The following is a 20,966-nucleotide window of genomic DNA, read 5'->3' on the forward strand; positions in this document are numbered from 1 at the left end:
ATAAAATAAATATTTATTTTTGCAATAAATCATAAAAATAAATTTATGATTTATTTTTGCAATAGAGTACAGTTATAGTGTTCTATCATTTTTATGTGTTTTCAGGTTAAGAAAATGCTCATGAGAAAAGTCATTCTGTGAGTAATGAAGCACCCTTCTAAACATGAAGGAACTATTTACACTTAATGTTCACATTTAAGTAAATATTCTTTTCTTTGTAAAGCAGTTTAGAAACTTTTTTGTATTAGGCAAGCTTGTAACATTCTGACTTAACTAATGAGTAGAGACTTCAATCCAAACTCTTAAGCCCCAGTGAGTTAAAGGCCAGGAATTACTGTAATGTTTGCATATCTCTTTCGATTATGACCGTTGATGATGTGTCATAGAGTCTTCCTTCAGAATTAAAATGTCTTTGCACACCCCCAAAAACCAAGAAGGCAGCAGATGGAACCTCCATGTTACAGATGCAGACAATGAGGCACATGAGATAAGGTCGTGGCCCTGCACCGGCACAGTCCACATGGAGCTCTGCTATTCCATACGGCATTGCTTCCAAGATAAGCAGTCTTATCTCCTAGCTGAAACCGTTTCATGTTGAAACCAGGAATTTCGATTTCTCAAACTGAGCTCTGCACCAATTACCAACATTCGCTGAGTTCCAAAGGTAGAAATCTAAACTGAATACAATGTCCCTTTGGAAGCCAGATGTTTTTTTCATAGGCTCATACATTTGATTTTAAATTATAATTGAAATACAAACCTTGCCAAAACACAAAATTCTTTGATTCACAGTGACAGGCAGAAATGGGTGGATGATGGCTAACCTGGTAATTAAAAACAAAAAAGAAGGCAATATCAGTGTTAAAACTTCCACATGATCATCCATTTCTCTTACCGAATTATTCTCAAAATGTATAAGTAAATCTGTTAAGACTTCATGCTTTAAAAAACACTGAGAACTTACACAATTTAGAGGGAGATATGATGCCCATAAGTGAAGTGATCTTCCTTCCTTCCTTCCTTCCTTCCTTCCTTCCTTCCTTCCCTCCTTCCTTCCATTATACTTTAAATTCTGGGTTACATGTGCAGAACGTGCAGTTTTGTTACATAGGTATACACGTTCCATGGTGGTTTGCTGCACCCATCAACCCGTCACCTACATTAGGTATTTCTCCTAATGCTGTCTCTCCCCTTGCTTGCCACTCCCCGACAGGCCCCACTGTGTCATGTTCCCCTCCCTGTGTCCATGTGTTCTCATTGTTCAACTCCCACTTATGAGTGAGAACATGAAGTGTTTAGTTTTCTGTTCTTATGTTAGTTTTCTTTTTTTTTTTTTTTTTTGAGACGGAGTCTTGCTCTGTCGCCCAGGCTGGGGTACAGTGGCAGGATCTCAGCTCACTGCAAGCTCCGCCTCCCGGGTTTACGCCATTCTCCTACCTCAGCCTCCCGAGTAGCTGGGACTACAGGCGCCCGCCAACCCACCCGGCTAGTTTTTTTGCATTTTTTAGTAGAGACGGGGTTTCACCGTGTTAGCCAGGATGGTCTCGATCTCCTGACCTTGTGATCCGCCCGTCTCGGCCTCCCAAAGTGCTGGGATTACAGGCTTGAGCCACCGCGCCCGGCCCTTATGTTAGTTTTCTTAACATGTGAAAAGAAAATAAATCTCAGGACCAGCTGCTTCTCATGTTATTCCTAAAAAAGATAGCTACAAAGATTTTTTTTTTTTTTTTTTTTTTGAAAAAAGGCTACCTCTCTCTCTCACAATTTGCCCAAAGGAAATTTTTTGTAGGCCTCAGGATCTTTACCCCAAAACAGTTCTGTTGAATTTCACCCTGGCAATGTATGTTGATAGCTTATCTTCACAGGTACGGGACCAAAGATTGACAGAACTCAGTCATCCTTCTGCTCACCTGACACAAATGCGTATCTGATTACTTCCTCTGCCCTACTGTCTGTGTAAAAATGCAGATTCACTGAGCCAGACTGAGGCATAAGTGACTCTCTCTCTACCACCCTCTCACATGTAAATTGTGTATTCAGTGAAAGGCTGATCAGAGACCCAAAATAATGCAACCTTTCTTATCTACCTATGACCTGGAAGTCTCCATTTCCAAGTTGTCCCACCTTTCTGGACAGAATCAATGTACATCTTACATATATTGATTGATGTTGCATATCTCCCTCAAATGTTTAAACCCAACCTGTGTCCAGAACACCTTGGACACATTTCATCAGGACCCCCTGAGGCTGTGTCACAGGTGTGTCCTTAACCTTGGCAAAATAAACTTTCTAAATTGATTGAGACCTGTCTCAGATACTTTGGATTCACAACTGGTATCATCACCCATCCCAACAGATTGTTATCAAAAGGCTGCTTTCACTACCAAACTGCCCTCTTACCTATATGAGTCCAGGGCCGCTTACCTGTTCTGAGAAAAAGCGGAATCCCTTGTCTTCTCTAATGCATTCATAGGTCTCCCCAAGGACTGGGTTGAATGGCTTACTTCCTGCTCTGAAATAGGTGGAGCAGTATCCTGAAACTGCAAATGCAGCAACGAGAACCTGTTAAAACATTGAAGAAAAGGAAATAATATAGGAGAGACGACTGCTAGGTCTGTTTGTTCCTTTTCCCTCTAGATTTTACACACCCCATGTGGATGGGTGTTGATTTGATGACAGTTGCATTTTCTATTGTCTGCACAGAATTTTTACCAACTCGTGGGGAAAAAAATAAGTAAAATTAGGTAAAACTACTTGCACGGAAACCAGTAGGCCACTGAGGTGAAGCATTCTTCACCCTTCCATCCAACATCATGAGTATCACAGAGTTCAAAGGTTCTGGAACCCAGTTTATCGGTTCTGCCACAGGCATGATCTTAGCCTCATGCGCACGAGGATTGTGTGGTTGTGGGTGCTTTTCAGAGGGGACAGCACGTTTCCCGCAGCCATATGGGGTAAAGGGTGAAGTATAAACAGAAGTTATTTTCTCAGACCTAAGTTCCTGAACAGATGGGCTATCTTGACATTCAGGAAAAACTGATAAAGTGAGGCAAGGTGTGCCTGCAACCTCTAAGGAGTATAAGACCTTTACACCTTAACTTTAGAAACACTCTAGACCAAGGATAAGGCACAAAAAGTGTGTCTTCCTGTGTTGGTATCTGGGAGGTTTTGGCCTCGCCTGATTTATGAAAACAGGTCAATTCCTCTTTTACTATGCAGTAAGAATATTATGCAAATGCCAAATATATCATCATAATGAATTCTGGTTTAGCCCAGGTCTAGGACTGGCAAATCCTTGAGGGGCGCTGCTGTTAGTTATTTATTACCATGCGCTCATATGGATCATCAGTTTCTGAAGCCTTGTCCAGGAGCTCGCTGTATTCCATTTCCTCGCAGAGGTGCTGCAGGGTGTTGAGTGGCTCATTTAGCTCCACAGGCATGGAGACTTTGGACAGGTCTTTACCAATGTTGTTCCTCAAGATATTCCACAGGTTAATGTTACTGGTGTCAGGACAAGGAGCTGGCAGGCATGTTCGACGCCCATTTCGGAAGGCCCCTCCTGTAAGCTCCCCATTCAGGACTGGAAGAGGGAGAGTCACAGTGAACAACACTTTGCTGTTCTGATTTCACAAAATCAAGAAGGGAAGTAACTTTCAAATAAATCTGATTTTGAGACATTTCGAGAGTCTTCATTATATCCTTTCAAAAGTAAATGGAATTCTTTCAACGCAAGGTTGCTAATAAATGCAGAAAACAAGTGTATAGTTTTATAAATAAGGCATTAAATATACTCAAATATCATTCAAGACAGGCTAAGTTTTAAAAAATTAAATATATTTAATAAGAGGGACTCAAGCTGTTGGTGTGAGAAAGAGGAAAAACCTTTTCTCTTAACCATTTACCTAACAGATTTTTCAACCATTTACCTCAAGAGATTATACAAAATAGAATGCATTGAACAAATCAGCTGCCAAAAGAACAATTAGTGGGGGGGTGTCGGGGGGATGCCTGTTCATTAAGTCTTCAGTGTTGCAATTTGGCATGTAGATAGAACAACCTGGAAGCTCAAATGATGCATACTTTGCCGAGAAATATTGTCTGCAACACTGGTGTTGTCTTCAGATATATTATCACTCACATCACTGATGTAAGACTCATCATCTGAAGCCTAAGGGAGGGAAGAACATACAAGGATCAGAATTCTTGTTCAGTCTTGCAAGCTCAGATAATCCAGTGATTAAAAATAACAAAACATTGTTCCAGTGAGAAGCAGAGGTCCTAGAGGAAAAGTATTTGGCATATGTGCAATGAACACTTGAGGGTCTTCATGAACTAGGATATAGGATCACTAAAAGGGAGCCTGGTCTTTAACTCCTTGTCTTAGTAGGGGCAGGAAGGCGGGGGAGACCAGTAAAGAACCAGAAATATTTTAGCATAATACACTAAGAATGTTTCAGGTTGGTGCGAGACTACTTGCAGTTTTTGCCATTACTTTCTTTTGCACCAAGCTAATACCTAAGAGAAGGCCCTATGACTCTACCTTAGAGGACTCAGGAGAGGCTGCCCAGGGGGCAATATTTAAACTGGGTGTTAGAGAATGAATAGGAGTTGCCCAGTTGTTAGAAGGGACAGAAGCACATGAAGAAGGGAGATTGTGCAAAGGTAAGGCCCATGAGAGCAACATTTATCCCAGGAATGCAAAGGGTGGTTGTGGCAGAGGGTAGAGAAAACAAGAGGGCCCAACAGTGAAGGGCTTTTCATGCCAACAAAAAGGGTTCATATGCAATCCTAAGAGTTAGGAAAACCAACAAAAATGCACGGGACGTTGGAATCAGATTTGGTTTTCAGGAAGATATTTGGCAGCTTTCCCTAGGGAGGCCAGATACTAGGATGCTGCATAGATCCGGGTAAGAAATACAGCTTAGTCGGCTGGGTGTGGTGGCTCACACCTGTAATCCCAGCTCTTTGGGAGGCCGAGGCAGGCAGATCACAAGGTGAGGAGATCGAGACCATCCTGGCTAACATGGTGAAACCTCGTCTCTACTACAAATACAAAAAATTAGCCGGGTGTGGTGGCAGGCGCCTGTAGTCCCAGCTACTCAGGAGGCTGAGGCAGGAGAATGGTGTGAACCCGGGAGGCAGAGGTTGCAGTGAGCTGAGATCACACCATTGTACTCCAGCCTGGGTGACAGAGCAAGACTCTGTCTCAAAAAAAAGAAATACAGCTTAGATTAAGATGGCCTCTGTGACAATGGGGAGAGACGAATAGTGAAGCCACCTCCCGCATGAGAAAAATGTGAAACTAAAATGAAACACAAATTAGCAGAAAAATGAAATTAAGGAAGAACGTACATACTAAAGGGACTTAGAAACAGAGCAGATCAGGAAAGAGAGGGTAAGACAGAACCATCAGAGGAATGGGAAAACTAATGACTTTCCTGCAGGCAAGAAAGCTGCTGATACTTCCTTCAAAATGGAAACAATGCTATATTTTTTTCTGAATATAAAACATTCTTATTGTAAAAAATTAGAAAATAGGTACAAGTAAACAGATGAGTATGAAAATCACCTATCAGCCCATCACCTATAGGAAACCACGTAACATTTTGGTGAGTATTATTCTCCAATTTCAAAATGCCTGTACAAACATATTGACACATCTATCTTTATATACTGAAAAAGGAGAACAGCTTACGTATTGCTTTATAGCATTCTGAATACGTTTTCATTATAGTAGCTACAGCTACTTTATTTGGAAAGGCAACATAATTCATTATATGATTATAACAAGGAATTTAACCAGAATGTAGGTGGTTTCTAACATTTTATTATTATAGACAATACCTGGATGAACATGCTTGCAAATATATTTTTGTAAATCTGCCTGGTGATTACATTAAAATTTATTTCTAGATCAGATGGGTCACTTTGAGGCTTTAGTTCCATGTAGCCAAACTGCTCTCCTGAAAGACTGGATTAGTTTGTTCTCATCAGCAATATATGGGAACATCATCCGTCTTTCCACACCCCCTTAAACACTTTACACTATCCATCTTTTTTTAGTACTTACCTGGTATACATAAAAGATCACTTTTTTTTTTTTTTTTTTGAGACAGACTCTTACTCTGCTGCCCAGGCTGAAGTGCAGTGGTACCATCACAGCTCACTGCAACCTGGACTCATAACTCCTGGGCTCAAGGGATCCTCCTACCTCAGCCTCCCAAGTAGCTGGGACTACATGCACACACTCCCATGCCTGGCCAATTAAAAAATAATTTTTTTTTAGAGATGAAGGGTCTTGCTATGTTACCTAGGCTTGAACTCCTAGCTTCAAGCAATCCTCCCACTGCAGCCTCTCAAAGTGCTGGTATTACAGGTATGAGCCATTGCATCTGGCCAAAACATTGCTTTAAAGTTTGAATTTCATCCTTTATGAACTAATTTTCATATATTTCACACATTTTTCAGTTTGACATATAGATTACATTTTTCTTAACTTGCATTTTTAAACTTTGTTTATGCCAATTTTTTTGCCATGTAAAAATTTTGAATTTGTACATAATAAAAACAATTGGTCTTTGTCTTTAAGGTTTCTGTATTTACTGCTAATGTTTTAAAAATTAGGGTTGAGAAGAATTCATATATTTAGGGATAACAGTGATGGACAGAATGATTGCATGCATGGAAGAGTAATGGTAATTTTGTTTTTGAACACAGAGTAAGCCCATAAAGATGACAAATTGAGAATAAAATCTTTTTCTGATTCATATTTTCCTACTGCAACAGGTTCCCGCAGTTCCTACTGACTGCAGTAGAGTTGAAGGTTAAACCATCAGGCTCATGAAAAGCCAACTTCTTATGCTTGAAAACAAAAAAAAAGTAAATCAAACTCCTCTGTGTGATTTCACTGAAAAAAATCTAATCATGCTCAATTATGTTTGAGGAGACAAATGTCTACCTAAATCAAATTCACATTGCAGGCATGTTTATTGTTTTTAAGAAAACACTCATGTTTATCCTACAAATAGCTATAAAGTCTATGCCTCTTCAATTTCCTTTCTTTCCTCTTTCTTTCTTTTTCTTTCTCTTTCTTTCTTTCCCTCCCTCCTTTCTTTCCCTTTCTCCCTCTCTCTCTTCCTTTCTTTCTCTTTCCCTTCCTCCTTTCTTTTCCTCCCTCCCTCTCTCTCTTCCTTTCTTTCTCTCTTTCTTCCTTCCTTTCTCTTTCCTTCCTTTCTTTCTTCTTTCTCTCTCTCTCTCCCCCTCCTTTCTCTTTTTCCTCCCTCCCTCTTTCCTTCCTTCCTTCCTTTCCTTTCCTTTTCCCTTTCCTTTTCCCTTTCCTTTCTCTTCCTCCCTCCCTTTTCTTTTCTCTCTCTCTCTCTTTCTCTCCTTCCTTCCTTCTTTCCTTCCTTCTTTCCTTCTTTTTTCATACAGGATCTCTTTCTGTCACAATGGAGTACAATGGTACAATCATAGCTCAACACAGCCTTTACCTCCTGGGCTCAAGGGATTCTCCCACCTCAGCCTCCTGAAGGAGCTGGGACCACAGGCATGCACCACCATGCCCAGCTAATTATTCGATTTTTTTCTGTAGAGGTGAGGGCTCCCTGTATTGCCCGGGCTGGTCTCAAACTCCTGACTCAATCATCCCACCTCGGCCTCCCAAAGTGTTGGGATTACAGACATGAGCCACCATGCCTGGCCTTCGTCTTCAATTTCTAATCTCTCCCAAACTAATATATCATAGAAATGATCTGAAATCATTGGTGTAAAAGAATTCTACAATAATAGTGGGCCTTGAGTAAGATGTATACATGTCATATGTGTGTAGTAACTAAGGCTGGGCTCTCTTGCTGTGGTCCATTCATGCCACCCTGTACAAAGAGCTAAGGCTCTGCACTATTAGAATAAAACAGTTTATCCTCTGCCCCATGGTTAAGAAGTCCTGGAACCAAATATTTCTCTTTACAAACTTAGGGATTCAAAAGAGTTCAGAAAATATGTATTTTTCCTAAATGTGACCAGCCATGTAGCATTGCAGAAACAAGTTTAAAAGCAAAGGCAAATAGATTATTGTGGAAGCAAGAAGACCATTTTTTAAAAGAGCAGAGGATTCATTCAGTAAAGTGCATTGGTAAATAACATATAAAGAGGATTTTTCCCTCAGCCATGGAAAATGTTAATGTAAGACAGCTAATGCCCAGATGTTTCTCAGAATAATCATTATAAGCATTTCTTCCTTTGCTCAGTTAGCAGATATTTATTGAGTACCTGCTCTGGGCTCACCAGAACTGTTTTAGTGCAGGAGACCCAGTGGTTAAATCTCTGCCTTCATGACATTTATGTTCTAGTGGGGCAGACACACAACAAATGAAATACAGGAAATATATATATATATATAAATATATATATATATATTTAAGATAGTGGTAAGCATGAAGGAAAAAAAAAAATGAGGAAAGAGGGACACAAAAGGTCAGAGGAGGCCAGGTACAGTGGCTCACGCCTGTAATCCCAGCACTCTGGGAGGCCAAGGCAGGCGAATCACTTGAGGTCAGGTGTTTGAGACTAACCTGGCCAACATGGTGAAACCTCGTTTCTACTAAAAACACAAAAATTAGCCAGGCGTGGTGGTGCACACTTGTAATCCCAGCTACTTGGGAGGCTGAGGCAGGAGAATTGCTTAAACCCGGGAGGTGGAGGTTGCAGTGAGCCAAGATTACACCACTGCACTCCAGCCTGGGTGGACAGAATGAGAGATTGTCTCAAAAATAAACAGAGAAACCCCAAAAGGTCAGAGGAAAGGAGGAAATGGCAACTCTAAATTGTAGATAGGACAGCCAGCATAGGCTTCTCTGGAGGTGACCTTTGAGTAAGGGACTAAAGAGAGTGAAGGAACTGAAGTTGTGGATCTCTGGGGGAAGTGCTTGGGCCAGGGTAGACGGCAAGTGCAGAGGCCCAATTTCCTTTGGCAGCTGCAGTGCAGGATACACAGCTTGAGCCTAACCTGCAGCTGCTGCTAGGATTCCCACATGTATAGTCAACTCACTGGGTGGGTTGCCAAGACTATGAGTGTGAAGGCGCAAGGAGCCTTCTGAGGGGACCTCATCACAAGGTGATATAGTTTGGATGTGTGTCCCCATCCAAGTTTCACGCTGAAATCTAATCCCAGACTGGATCACGGGAATGGTTTTCTCTGGAATGGTTTAGCACCATCCCCTTTGGTACTGTCCTCCCAATCGTGAGTGAGTTCTTATGTGATCTGGTAGTATAAAAGTATGTAGCAACTCCCACCTTGCTCTCTTGCTCCTGCTCTGGTCATGTGAGGGCCGGCTTCCCCTGGGCCTTCTACCATGGTTGTAAGTTTCCTGAAGCCTCCCCAGAAGCCAAGCAGATGCCAGCATCATGCTTCCTGTACAGCCTGTGGAACTGTGAGCCAATTAAACCTCTTTTCTTTATAAATTACCCAGTCCATGTATTTCCTTATGGCAATGTGAGAACTGCCTTATACATAAGGGAACTTAGAGACGTGGGCAGATGAGGTTGTCCCAGAAACCAAGCCTTAGCTGAAGGGGAAAAGCAACTCTGCGAACATCATAATGTCTGTCACTTGGGTTTATTTCCTGGCTTATCCCCTTTAAATACTTAAGGCCAAGTATTGTGATAAAGAGAGAAGTTGCAAGTAAAAACAGTAATTTTATGAAAACCTGTGAGGTACAGGGCACAAGGAATGGGGGTACAGTTCAGTTCTTTCCAGTGTGAGTTGTAAGAGACAGTCACTCTCATTGCTACAGCAAGGGACACAAGGTATCTTTAGCAAATAGTCAACTCCAGAAATCATTCCTTTGGCTGTTGGAAGGCTCCAGAAGAGAGGTGGCATGAGGCTGGAGCTGAGAGCAGGCATCAGATTATAAGGGTCTTTGTTTTAATAGATAAGGAGTTTAGAATGTTATCCTAAGGACACTGGGGAATAGAGACATGATCAGACTTGCCTTTTAGGAATATTACTCAGGTTGCCCAGTGGAAAATGGATGGGAGGCAGCAAGATGGGAGACTGGAAGTTATAAGACTGATGGGTGATCTAGGTGGGGAGCAGATGGGAACTGAATTGGAGCAGTGGCAGTGAAGCTGCAGGAAGATGTACAGATCTAAGAGTATTTAGATGATGGAAGCTACAGAACCCAAGTGAATTAAGGTGGGTGGCAGTAAAGGGAAAGAAGAGTAAAGGAAAATCTTCAGGCATTTGGTGTGAACAGTTGGGTAGAGGGGCACTTAGATAGGTGACATGAGAGGAATGGGCAGGCTGGGGTTTCTCTCCTGGGGGAGTGGTGGGGCTTGTTGATGAAATCTTTTGGGACATGCTGAATTAGAGGTTCTGTGAGCACCAGGTGTCAATGCCTAACAGGTAGTTGACTGACTCTCGGACGGTTCTGTCCTTGAGCTTTAGACTTAAATATTCAAATGCCTGACAGGTAACTCCACTGAGAAGTCTGATAAACTCATGATGCCTCACAGTGAATGTCTCATCTCCCTGTGACCCCGTCCTCCACCTTCTTATCCTGCTCTCTGCCACCACATTCACTCCCCCACCCCTCACCTGTCCCAGGGTGGCACCACCATCTTGCTTGGACTCATGCAATAACCCGCTTCACATCCTCTTCATTTCTGTATACCCAGTGTTCAGGGCAAGCAGTACCTGGGGACCCAGCTAGGTGTGCCCCAGGGACTCAGAAATAGCTCTCAGAGAGGTAAGCTATGAAGTCATCAGATGATAGGTCAGAACTCAGATAATGCACGGTCAAGTCTGACTGTAACCTGACTAAAGAAGGATGAAGGGGTCGGGCACAGCGGCTCACGCCTGTAATCCCACACTTTGGGAGGCTGAGGTGGGCAGATCACCTGAGGTCGGGAATTTGAGACCAGCCTGACCAACATGGAGAAACCCCATCTCTACTAAAAAAACAAAATTAGCAGGGCATGGTGGCACATGCCTGTAATCCCCGCTACCTGGGAGGCTGAGGCAGGAGAATCACTTGAACCTGGGAGGCAGAGGTTGTGGTGAGCCAAGATCGCACCACTGCCCTCTAGCCTGGGCAACAAAAGCAAAACTCCATCTCAAAACAAAAAGAAAAAGAAAAACAAACAAACAAACACAGCAACAACAAAATGATGAAGGATGGGTCAGCAATGGGAGCTCAGGAGGCAGAGTCAGAAAAGGAAATTTTGGTAGCATTATCGACAGCATGGTGGTCCCTGGGGGTGCAGGCAGACAGACACAAATACCAAGTCCTTGTGGCAGAGTATCCCTATGATGGAGGGTGAGTGTGGAGCTCTAACATTCTGGCCCCCTAGCCTTAAGTTTATTCATGTCCCTTGCTCACCAGGCAATCTCTGACTAGAATTACGCTTGCCATGCAGATTTGCCTACAGGAAAAGACGCACTAATTAGCAAGGATGATTATTCTGTCCATCTGAAAGTATGTATCAGTTACCATCACAGATCATTAAATTAGCATTCCAGCCTGCGAATGGAAGTCTCTGTGAACCTGTTAATGCATGCCTTGGGATCTGAGAGGCAGGTGCATGCCTTGGTATGCTGACAAATTCAGTATTTGATACAAGAATTCTATTTTACTTTTCTCCCATTATAAAAATGATATGTATTCATTATTGCTTTCTCTTTTCCACTTTGTCTTTGTTTCTAAAATCACTCATAATTTCAAACATCCAAAAACAACTACTACTAATTGTCAGGATGTTTCCTTCCAATCTGTTTTCTATGCATATGGAAATAATGTTTAGCAATGATTTCATTTCTTTTTTGTAAAAATGCAGTACAGATTTGCAATCCCAAATGACAAAATTCCTAATCAGCTGTGTGGAAAAGAGTTTTGGCTGCTTTCCTCATGCCAAAAAAAGTTGACTACACTGTAGTAAAAGAACTAACTTCTGCAACCTGACCAAGGAAGAGGTTCCCTGTTTCCAAGACCTTGGCAAGAATCATAAGCATGAAGAGCAATCCAGTACAGCTTTTATGATAGTCAGTGGTTACCCTCCAAAAACCACAATTACCCAACTAGCTACGTGCTACATAGTATCCTTCTAATCTTAAATTCATGTCCCTAGTGAAAATATCTAGTATGTATGTGTCGGTGTATGTGTGTGAATGGTGCTTTCCTAATTCTCTCATTCTTTCTATATTTATTAGCTAGTCTCCTTCTATAAAGAGCTCTGTCATAAATTCTTTTGTTACCCTGAAATATGAATCATAGAAGACACTCCAATAAATGTTGATTCTTTCCCTTAATTCATCAAATTTAAATTCTTGATGCTCAGAAACGTTAAGCACTCAGTAATTGGTAACTGATATAGTTTGCGTGCTTTTAGCTTTGCTACAATTTGGGCATCTTACTATGATGTAAACAAAAAAGAAAAAAATGAAAGTAATCACCAAAAAGTTCCACAGTTTTATTTTCTTTAACTCAAACTCAGTCACAAGATGTTGAGGCCAACAAGTCAAGAAGGCATACATACCTCATTCTCTGATGAACTTGCAGAGATGAGCACCTCTTGGGCATCAAAGAACTCAGAAACAGACTCTGACATGGAGAGGCGGCTCTCATTGGCTACTTGCTGTGATAGGGGAAGACTGACATGGATTTGCTCACCAGCCTGCGGAAGACAGAAGCATACAGTGTAATTGCTTTTCCCCCTGTTAGAATAGCTATTCCTTTAATTAAATTAGCCAGATTTATACTCTTTAATACTGTATGTTAAAAAGTGGCGGCCACAAGTAATTTTCACTTGCAATTCAGTAATGACCACTGTATACGTTTCCTTCCAATGTGTCTAAAGACCCCAAAAGGAATAGTTGAAAGGTGTTGGTACTGTGCCTTGATTTTAAATCTTTGGTTGATTGATACTGAGTCAGGTTAAGCTGCTATGAATACCCTGATTGACTGTAGAGACAACTTCATTCTCTTATTCTTAGCTCTGTCATATTCTAACGGTACATTAAACATGAAGAAATATTTGTAGAAACTACTAGAGACATGCTAAGAAAATCCATAAAACTAATTTTTGAGACAGACTATATATGTCACTTTGCAATTTGATCATGAATTTTAACCAATAAAACACATGAGTGGAATATTGAACCTTATTTCAAATTATACTTTTATTCAATAAGTTATAGTTTTCAAGGAAGCTATTCAAGTTTCAATTAAAAATGTAAGATTATATATATTTTCTAGTGGACATTTCAGGTTGAAGAGAAGATTCCAACTGAGATGATCAAATTATTTTTGAATGACAAATTTTAGAAATACTTCTAGATTCTGGGCAGTTGAGTGAATATAGGTATTATCAGAGAATACAGAGCCCATGGAGGTGAATGAATTTAGGGTGGAAAACTTAAGTCGAAGACAAGTTGTTTTGGGATAATATTTCCTAAGAGGTTAGAACCCTTGTACCTATAGATTTCTAGTAAAATGTATGTTTTTGGTACAAATATGACCTTAAAATCAGTTAAACCTCTCGTCTTGTTACATATATCATCACTGTATATAAAGCTCTAATATTACCGTTAAAAAGTGTAAGTTCTCATGCTATAAAGTATAATTTTATGGAGAGTCATAAACAGAATTATACACACAACTTTAGCCCAAATACTGAATATTCTCCTATTCTCTTAACATTTCTTCAAACTGAAAAATGGAATAATAATACCACCTAACACAGAGGGTTGTTGAGCGTGTCAAAGGAGATCACACATGCAAAGTCGTTAACACAATACCTAGCACATAGTAAGCATTACCTTGACACATGTCAGCTGTTAATTAGCAGCAGCAGCAGCAGTAGTAGTAGCTGCAGCAGTACCATTAGCATTATCTTAACAAGGTCAGGCGACTTCTGTCCTTAGGGCTTTCAAACAAACCTTAAGAGCACTTCTACTTAGCAACCTTCTCAGCTAATTTTTTTTTTTTTTTTTGCAACATTTCACCGGCCATTTGATGCTAATGAACATTTCTAATGATGAATGAGACAGACATTGAAAATTAACAAGTTGGAGCAGATATATAAATCAAATATTCAGTGGTATCAGGTGGACATAGGAATAAATAAAAATAGACACTGATCACCAGGAATAAATGATGTCAAGCTCTTATATATCCTTTACTTCAAAGAACATTGAACTGTCAGCGACACAAATATTTATGGAGGGAACCTTTATTAACAGTGAAAGAACTGGATATAAATAAACAAAAATATGCAGTAAATTTAGATGCTAAAAAAAATAGGTACTCTGCATCTATTTAAAATGAGTCTTACCTCATCAGGGCTAGGAATAATATTTACACTGACAACCTGATCACAAATAATAGACTCTGAATGTATTCTGTTCAAACGACTCCTTAGTTCAGCATTCTGGTTGAGTGCCTTAAAATAACAAAAACCACACATGTAATTTAAAATTAATAAGCAAGCATAAAACAGAACAAGTACGCAGGTACAAGTTAGACAATGATGTCTGTGACGTTCTTAGCTCTAAATTTTGAAGCCATCATGAGCCAGACCCTACCAGCAAGGAGTAAATAAATGGCTCAAAAATAAGGTATTAATTTTTTGTAATATAAGATTGCTACTTTGCGGGTTGGTGGGCTGAGTTAACAGATTTCATAAAAGTGATTCATGGAATTTTCTTTCCTTTAGAGTGAGGCCCATTATACTCAAGCCCAGTCTACCACTACATATATATTACTTTTTGCAGCCTATGATGAAAACTACTGTTTTCATTGAAAATTCTTTCACATTTTTGTTCTAGTTTCTAAAGTTTGGGAGTTGTTTCAAAACTGGGTAGCTACCTTAAAAATTAGTTAGAAATAGAATGAACCGGCTTTAGTTTATAGAATTAGATTTTAATCTGTTTAAAGAAAACATCTGTATTTTCATTTTCCAGGAGCACATAATATATATGACAATGCTGCAGAACTAACTTAAGTGCAAACAAAAAGGTGTCTTCAATGAACAGTGTAGACACTGACAACCATAATAAGAACATAGCACTGAAAGTACACCAACTCTAAGTTTTCTACATGACACTACCTCCAACATGCTTTAAGTTAGCATCAGTAAAATACTACTTGCTACAACACAGTTTAGTATGTGGAGTAACTGCATTTATTACAAGAAGAGAAAAGTTTTACATAAGCATGGCATCCCTACAAGGACCCTGTTGACAAAGGTACAGTGAATCCTCTGGTAACGAACATCCCATTGATACACAGAAACATGTTCCATTTATAGAATACAGATGTAGCTAACTGGAATTGTATCAAGCCTCAAGTTAAAGACCTGTGAGAAGACAAGGCCCAGTGAAAAGATAGCTTTCTTTTCCTTCCCATTAAGATCAGCAATTAGAAGATATAAAGATATAAATGTCAGTGCCTAGTAAAGAGGGCATCTGCTTCAGGGAATGGGCATTCTGTTTCATTCAGAGCCAATGAATACAGTAAACCAATATAGACACAAATATAATCTCATTATTACAACTCTGTACCTATTAACACACCCAGGGTAAATACAAAGTAGCTAAACTCTTCATTGCCTTTTCTCTCCTCTCTCCATCCTGGTCCCCGAGTCTTTCCCTCCCTCCACCCAGTTTTTGCTTTTTGAGGACGTAACTATCACTTGCAGCCTTTGGCTTTTGTTTGAAGCTGTTAGAACCGGTGTGTAAAATATTTCAAATCATATACTTGATCTGGAGGACTGTCACATTGATGGATTAAAGGTGGATACAGATTCTACAGTCATTACATTTGGAGATAGGAGGAAATAAGTCTCTGACTATCTGAGAAAACAGGAATGTTTTAGGGGGAAGAAGGTGATAACATTCTTAATAGATAAACCATGTGCCTCAAAGGAAGACTCCTAGTATCTTTTCAACCTGAGAAAGTGCTCAGGATCATTTGTCTTGGAGCAAAATCTCAAACACTTAGAATTAGAAAACAAAAACAAAAACAAAAAACCAACAACACTGCATTACTCTCATCTTTTGTGAGTACTATAGGCCTTTCTCCTATATGTTAGGACCACAAAAGATGCTGATTTCTTCTTCGTTCTCTGCCTACAAGTGAATGCATAGTTGCCTTAGTTACTGAAATATTTGGAACCATATATGCTTTGGTGCCATATAAGTGGGAGGCTATTTGATAGTTTTAATTGCAGAATCACAGTTTTTGTTGTTGTTGTTGTTTGTTTTGAGACAGAGTCTTGCTCTGTCACCCAGGCTGGAGTGCAGTGGTGTGATCTCAGCTCACTGCAACCTCGGCCTCCGGGGTTCAAGTGACTCTCATGCCTCAGCCTCCTAAGTAGCTGGGATTACAAGGGTGCACCACCACATCTGGCTCATTTTTGTATTTTTAGTAGAGATGAAGTTTTGCCATATTCACCAGGCTGGTCTCAAACTCCGGACCTCAAGTGATCCTCTGGCCTCAGCCTCCCAAAGTCCTGGGATTACAGGCAGGAGTTACCCTGCCCAGCCCAGAATCACAGTCTAACATCTCGCCATTAATGTCAGTAAGAAATGAACTAAGAGGTTTTTAAATTAAATATAATTTATTCTTTTTCTTAGATGTGATGTGAAAAATAAAAATTCTGGCCTGGGAGTCAGAAGATCAGGTTCTTTTGATCTCAGGGCTAAGTAGTCTTCACCAAGTTACTTAACCTTTCTGGGGTTGTATTAAATAAACATACAAATTTGATTGAAACACTAAGTCAGAATCCTGCACAGTGTCTCTTGGTTATCATTATGAAGATGAACTAGCATCCAGAATAGTGCAAAAATAATTCTGGGTTCGGGGATTTTCTGATGCTTACAATATGGTTCATAGGAATTTCTATACTTCACGGGGCAAATCATCAGTATTTGGCTCTCTGATAAGAGCACACTCAAGGTATTTTTACATTCTATGCAAAGTTTACTTTGGCATTCGTTGGGATGGTCTGGAGAGAGTTTTATCACCTATGTTCTTACTTAATTCTCTTATTGTTGAAACCCTGTTCTCTCTTCCATTGACAGCAAAAAGAGTAGCATGGCAGCAAAAGACAGAAATCCTAAAGTATTTCTTATTAAGATGAAAGCCAGGCATGGTGGCTCATGTCTGTAACCTGAGCACTTTGGGAGACCAAGGCAGATGGATCACTTGAGGTCAGGAGTTCGAGACCAGCCTGGCCAACATGGTGAAACCCCAACTCTACTAATAATACAAAAATTAGCCGGGTGAGGTGGCACACGCCTACAGTCCCAGGTACTCAGGAGGCTGAGGTAGGAGAATCACTTTAACTCTTGAGGTGGAGGTTGCACTGAGCCAAGATTGTGTCACTGCACTTCAGCCTGGGTAATACTGCAAGACTGTGTCTCAAAAAAAAAAAAAAAAGTATGTTTTATTAAGCTGAAGAAAAATAGAAGTACTTTCATTTGTTAAATTTTTTAATGTAAATGTTTTCATGTAAATTTTTTCAAACTTCAAAACCAGTTTTTTTAAAATGATGGCAAATACTCAAAGCCAAAGATCTGCTGTAGTTCACCACTACTGGCAAAGAATTACACTCTCCTGCCAAAATGCTAACACTGTGCCACAACAAAACAGTTTGGTTCCATTTTAACTACATAATGATGCATTTTGCTAGTTCTTATTTTAATCACTTTTAGAATTGAGACAAAAGTAGAAGACTCATCTCTGCTGCTATGATTTGAAGCCAGATGTTAAGCATGTTGAGTTCAAAGCTAAAAGTTTAAAAGACATCATTTTACTAATAATATCTATGCAGTAGTAGAAATGATTAGCTGTTACATAGCACAGGAAGCATGGAAATCAAGACCGTTCCCACTCTGGCAACCCCAGTGGTGAAAAGTTTAAGCCGGCAACTGAGTATGCAACAGCCCCTTCTGCGCATCCTCCTCCTTTTGCCTTGATCGTACAGGCTGTTTATGAAGTTTGCTACAACCAAGTGCCATGAGCTTTCAGGTAGTGCTTAGGTCTACATTTATTATTTCCTGCCCTGAAAATTATTTTTATCTAATAATACCATGTTTCTATAATAATATCACGGAAACTTTGGGACAAGCATTGTCAGGGAAATGATGCTCTTCGTGAGAACAGAAAGGGCCTAGAAGATGGCAGAAATAAAGTAGGGAATGTACCCAAGAGGAGGGAGCAGTGGCATAAGCAAGGAAAAAGGAGGCAGAGGACCAGCCCCTGGTGCCAGCCAATGAGAAAGAAGAGCTGTGGAGACTTGTCAGCAGTAACATCGCTGTTAGTGGCATACAGGACCAAAGGCCTAACAGGGAGGAAGCACCTTGAAGCCAGGAACTGGGCACAGATTCTTCACTCAGCGGGTTTTATGCATATTCTTACCACTTGCTTTACTGAGCTTGGACTGCACTAAAAACTACAATGCATGCTCATTTCCCCACACCTCATGTCCCTTATGCACATTTCAAGTCTAATATATCCAAGAAACACACAATTCCTTTCCAATGTATAAAATAAGTTACTGTCTTAAAGATTTGAGCCAGAATCAATTACCTAAATTGCCACCTCCTTAGCTACTAACTACCATTCATCAACCCTGGCAGGTAATTCCTAGGTGAAGATTTATCTTAGGCTAGGTGAGACTCTGGCATAAACATTTTACTAAATGGAACTGTGGGTTCTATGAGAAAAACATAGAAGCCTAATGGCTGGAGAAGGATATGAAACATATGGCAAGATGAAATCATCATAAATTTAAACCCTTTAGATAAAAATAAAACTGGTTCAAAAGGAATGAGAAAATGAGCATGGAAACTGTCAAAGCTAGAGCTGTCAAAACCAAATCCTGGGTCTCTCTTTAAAATCACTTGTTTTTTCAATTACGAAAATACCATTAAAGTATATTTGGAAAATGCAAAATATAGACAGCGTTTTAAAAAATGCATCTTACTACCCGACTGTTAGTAGTTTGGCCCATTTCTTTCTAGATTTTTTTCCTCTGTATTTTTAAATATTGTTTAGTGGGTGCACAGTTTACATACTGTATCTGCCCCTTATTCTTTGCACATAAGCAGTTATTTTGTTTCAAACTCTTCACACACATAATTTTAATAGTTGCATTAGCAAGTATTTCCTACTATTGGACACTTATGCTGTTACTGATTTTTACTAGTACAAATAATACCACCATGAATATATGCATCATTGTTTTCTAAATTTCAGCATTAATAGACATATCAGCCATGGACCTACAGGGTAAAAGGGTAAAAACGTTTTAAGGCTTTTAATAAATATTGCCAAATTATGTTCAAAATGACGACAATTTAAAGTTTAAAGAAGATATCAGGATTCTATAGAGTATCTTCACATACAACAAATTTGGCCGAGTCTCAGGGAACTATGAAATCCAGGAATAAACAAATACATTTGCAACTTTTATTTCATCACAGAATAATTATTGGGGTATGTGAAATGTTGTGGACAGGGAGGATGACAGATATGATTGGGATTTTAGATTATGCTACTATATAGTATGTTAAGCAATTTTTTTGCTTCAATTCTCGTATTTACTACATTTCACTGATTCTAAGATGCACATTTCCCCCCATATTCACCGCCTCTGAAGTACTGTGTCAGTTCAATTGACAGTGTTTTTTTCCCCTTTCTCAGTAATGCACAAAATGATGATGCATGTAACAACTGATGGCATCTTGATTTAATAAAATACAGTGATTCTAGCTGGAATAGATGGGTCACATTCCGTTATTCACATTTATATGAGCCCAACTCTCACTGCATTTAACACAAGCTGTGCAGAATTTCTGGGGCCAGGAATCAAACTAGTAACAGTGATAAAGTGTAATGTATTGAAGATAGGCTCAAGATGAGTTGGATTTTTATAATTATGGTAATCTGGGGTGCTGAGGTTGCCCTAGTCTTATTATAGACTATTTCATTTTGGTGTTCAGGGTACTGCATTAAACAAGACATAAGCTGGGTGCAGTGGTTCATGCCTATAATCCCAGGACTTCGGGAGTCCGAGGTGGGAGGATCACTTGAGGACAGGAGTTCGAGACCAGCCTGGGCAACATGGTGAAATCCCATCTCTACTAAAAATACAAAAAATTAGCCGGACGTGGTGGCACATGCCTGTAATACCAGCTAGTTGGGAAACTGTGGCAAGAGAATCACTTGAACCCGGGAGGTGGAGGTTGCAGTGAGCTAAGACTGAGTCACTGTACTCCAACAGGGCAACAGAGCAAGACTCTGCCTCCAAAAAACAAACAAAAAAAGATATGAAATTATAGCTGATGTGAAATAAAGTCATTTATAAGGGATGGATGGCACATAAAATGTCCTGTCCTACAGGCTTTGGTCCAACATCTAGGCTCCCTCTCAAGTGTGAAAGTTTAAGTTTCATGGGGGTTAAATAACAGAATTACATATGTTTTTGTGTACATATAGATCGGGGAAGTAATATTACTTTATTTATTTTTATTTTTTTGAGACAGAGTCTTGCTGTGTCGCCCAGGCTGGAGTGCAATGGCACGATCTTGGCTCACTGCAACCTCCGCCTCCTGGGATCAAGCAATTCTCCTGCCTCAGCCTCCCAAGTAGCTGGGATTACAGGCACCTGCTACCATACCCAGCAAATTTTTTGTATTTTTAGTAGAGATGGGGTTTCACCATGTTGGCCAGGCTGGTCGAAGTAATATTACTTTAGAAGAGCAATTCATTAGACTGCCCAGCCTCGCAAATTGTTGTTTGCTCAAGGCAGGTAACAATTTATGCTAAGCATGTTGTAAAAATGCTAATTTCAAGTATTTTATCTGCTATATGCCTTCGAAAAAGATGATAAAATTTGCTGAGTTTGATATACTTAAAGCCTTGTTGAAATGCAGCACTTTAATCATAGACATACATCAAATAGGA

General features: G+C 39.9%; 1 protein-coding gene across 2 annotated transcripts in view; it reads right to left on the bottom strand.

The window, feature by feature from the left end:
• OSBPL6 (oxysterol binding protein-like 6) overlaps nucleotides 1-20,966 on the bottom strand; it is a 154,129-nt gene that overhangs the window by 13,444 nt on the left and 119,719 nt on the right. For both annotated transcript variants that reach the window (XM_011991827.1, XM_011991826.1), the window contains 6 exons: nucleotides 14,329-14,436; nucleotides 12,532-12,669; nucleotides 4,081-4,168; nucleotides 3,327-3,580; nucleotides 2,425-2,562; nucleotides 761-824 (listed from right to left, as the gene is read on the bottom strand). In XM_011991827.1, the coding sequence (XP_011847217.1) occupies nucleotides 761-824; nucleotides 2,425-2,562; nucleotides 3,327-3,580; nucleotides 4,081-4,168; nucleotides 12,532-12,669; nucleotides 14,329-14,436 (790 nt within the window). The remainder of the gene's footprint in view (nucleotides 1-760; nucleotides 825-2,424; nucleotides 2,563-3,326; nucleotides 3,581-4,080; nucleotides 4,169-12,531; nucleotides 12,670-14,328; nucleotides 14,437-20,966) is intronic.

This window comes from Mandrillus leucophaeus, unplaced genomic scaffold, assembly GCF_000951045.1.
Source record: "Mandrillus leucophaeus isolate KB7577 unplaced genomic scaffold, Mleu.le_1.0 Scaffold40, whole genome shotgun sequence".
NCBI lineage: Eukaryota > Metazoa > Chordata > Mammalia > Primates > Cercopithecidae > Mandrillus > Mandrillus leucophaeus.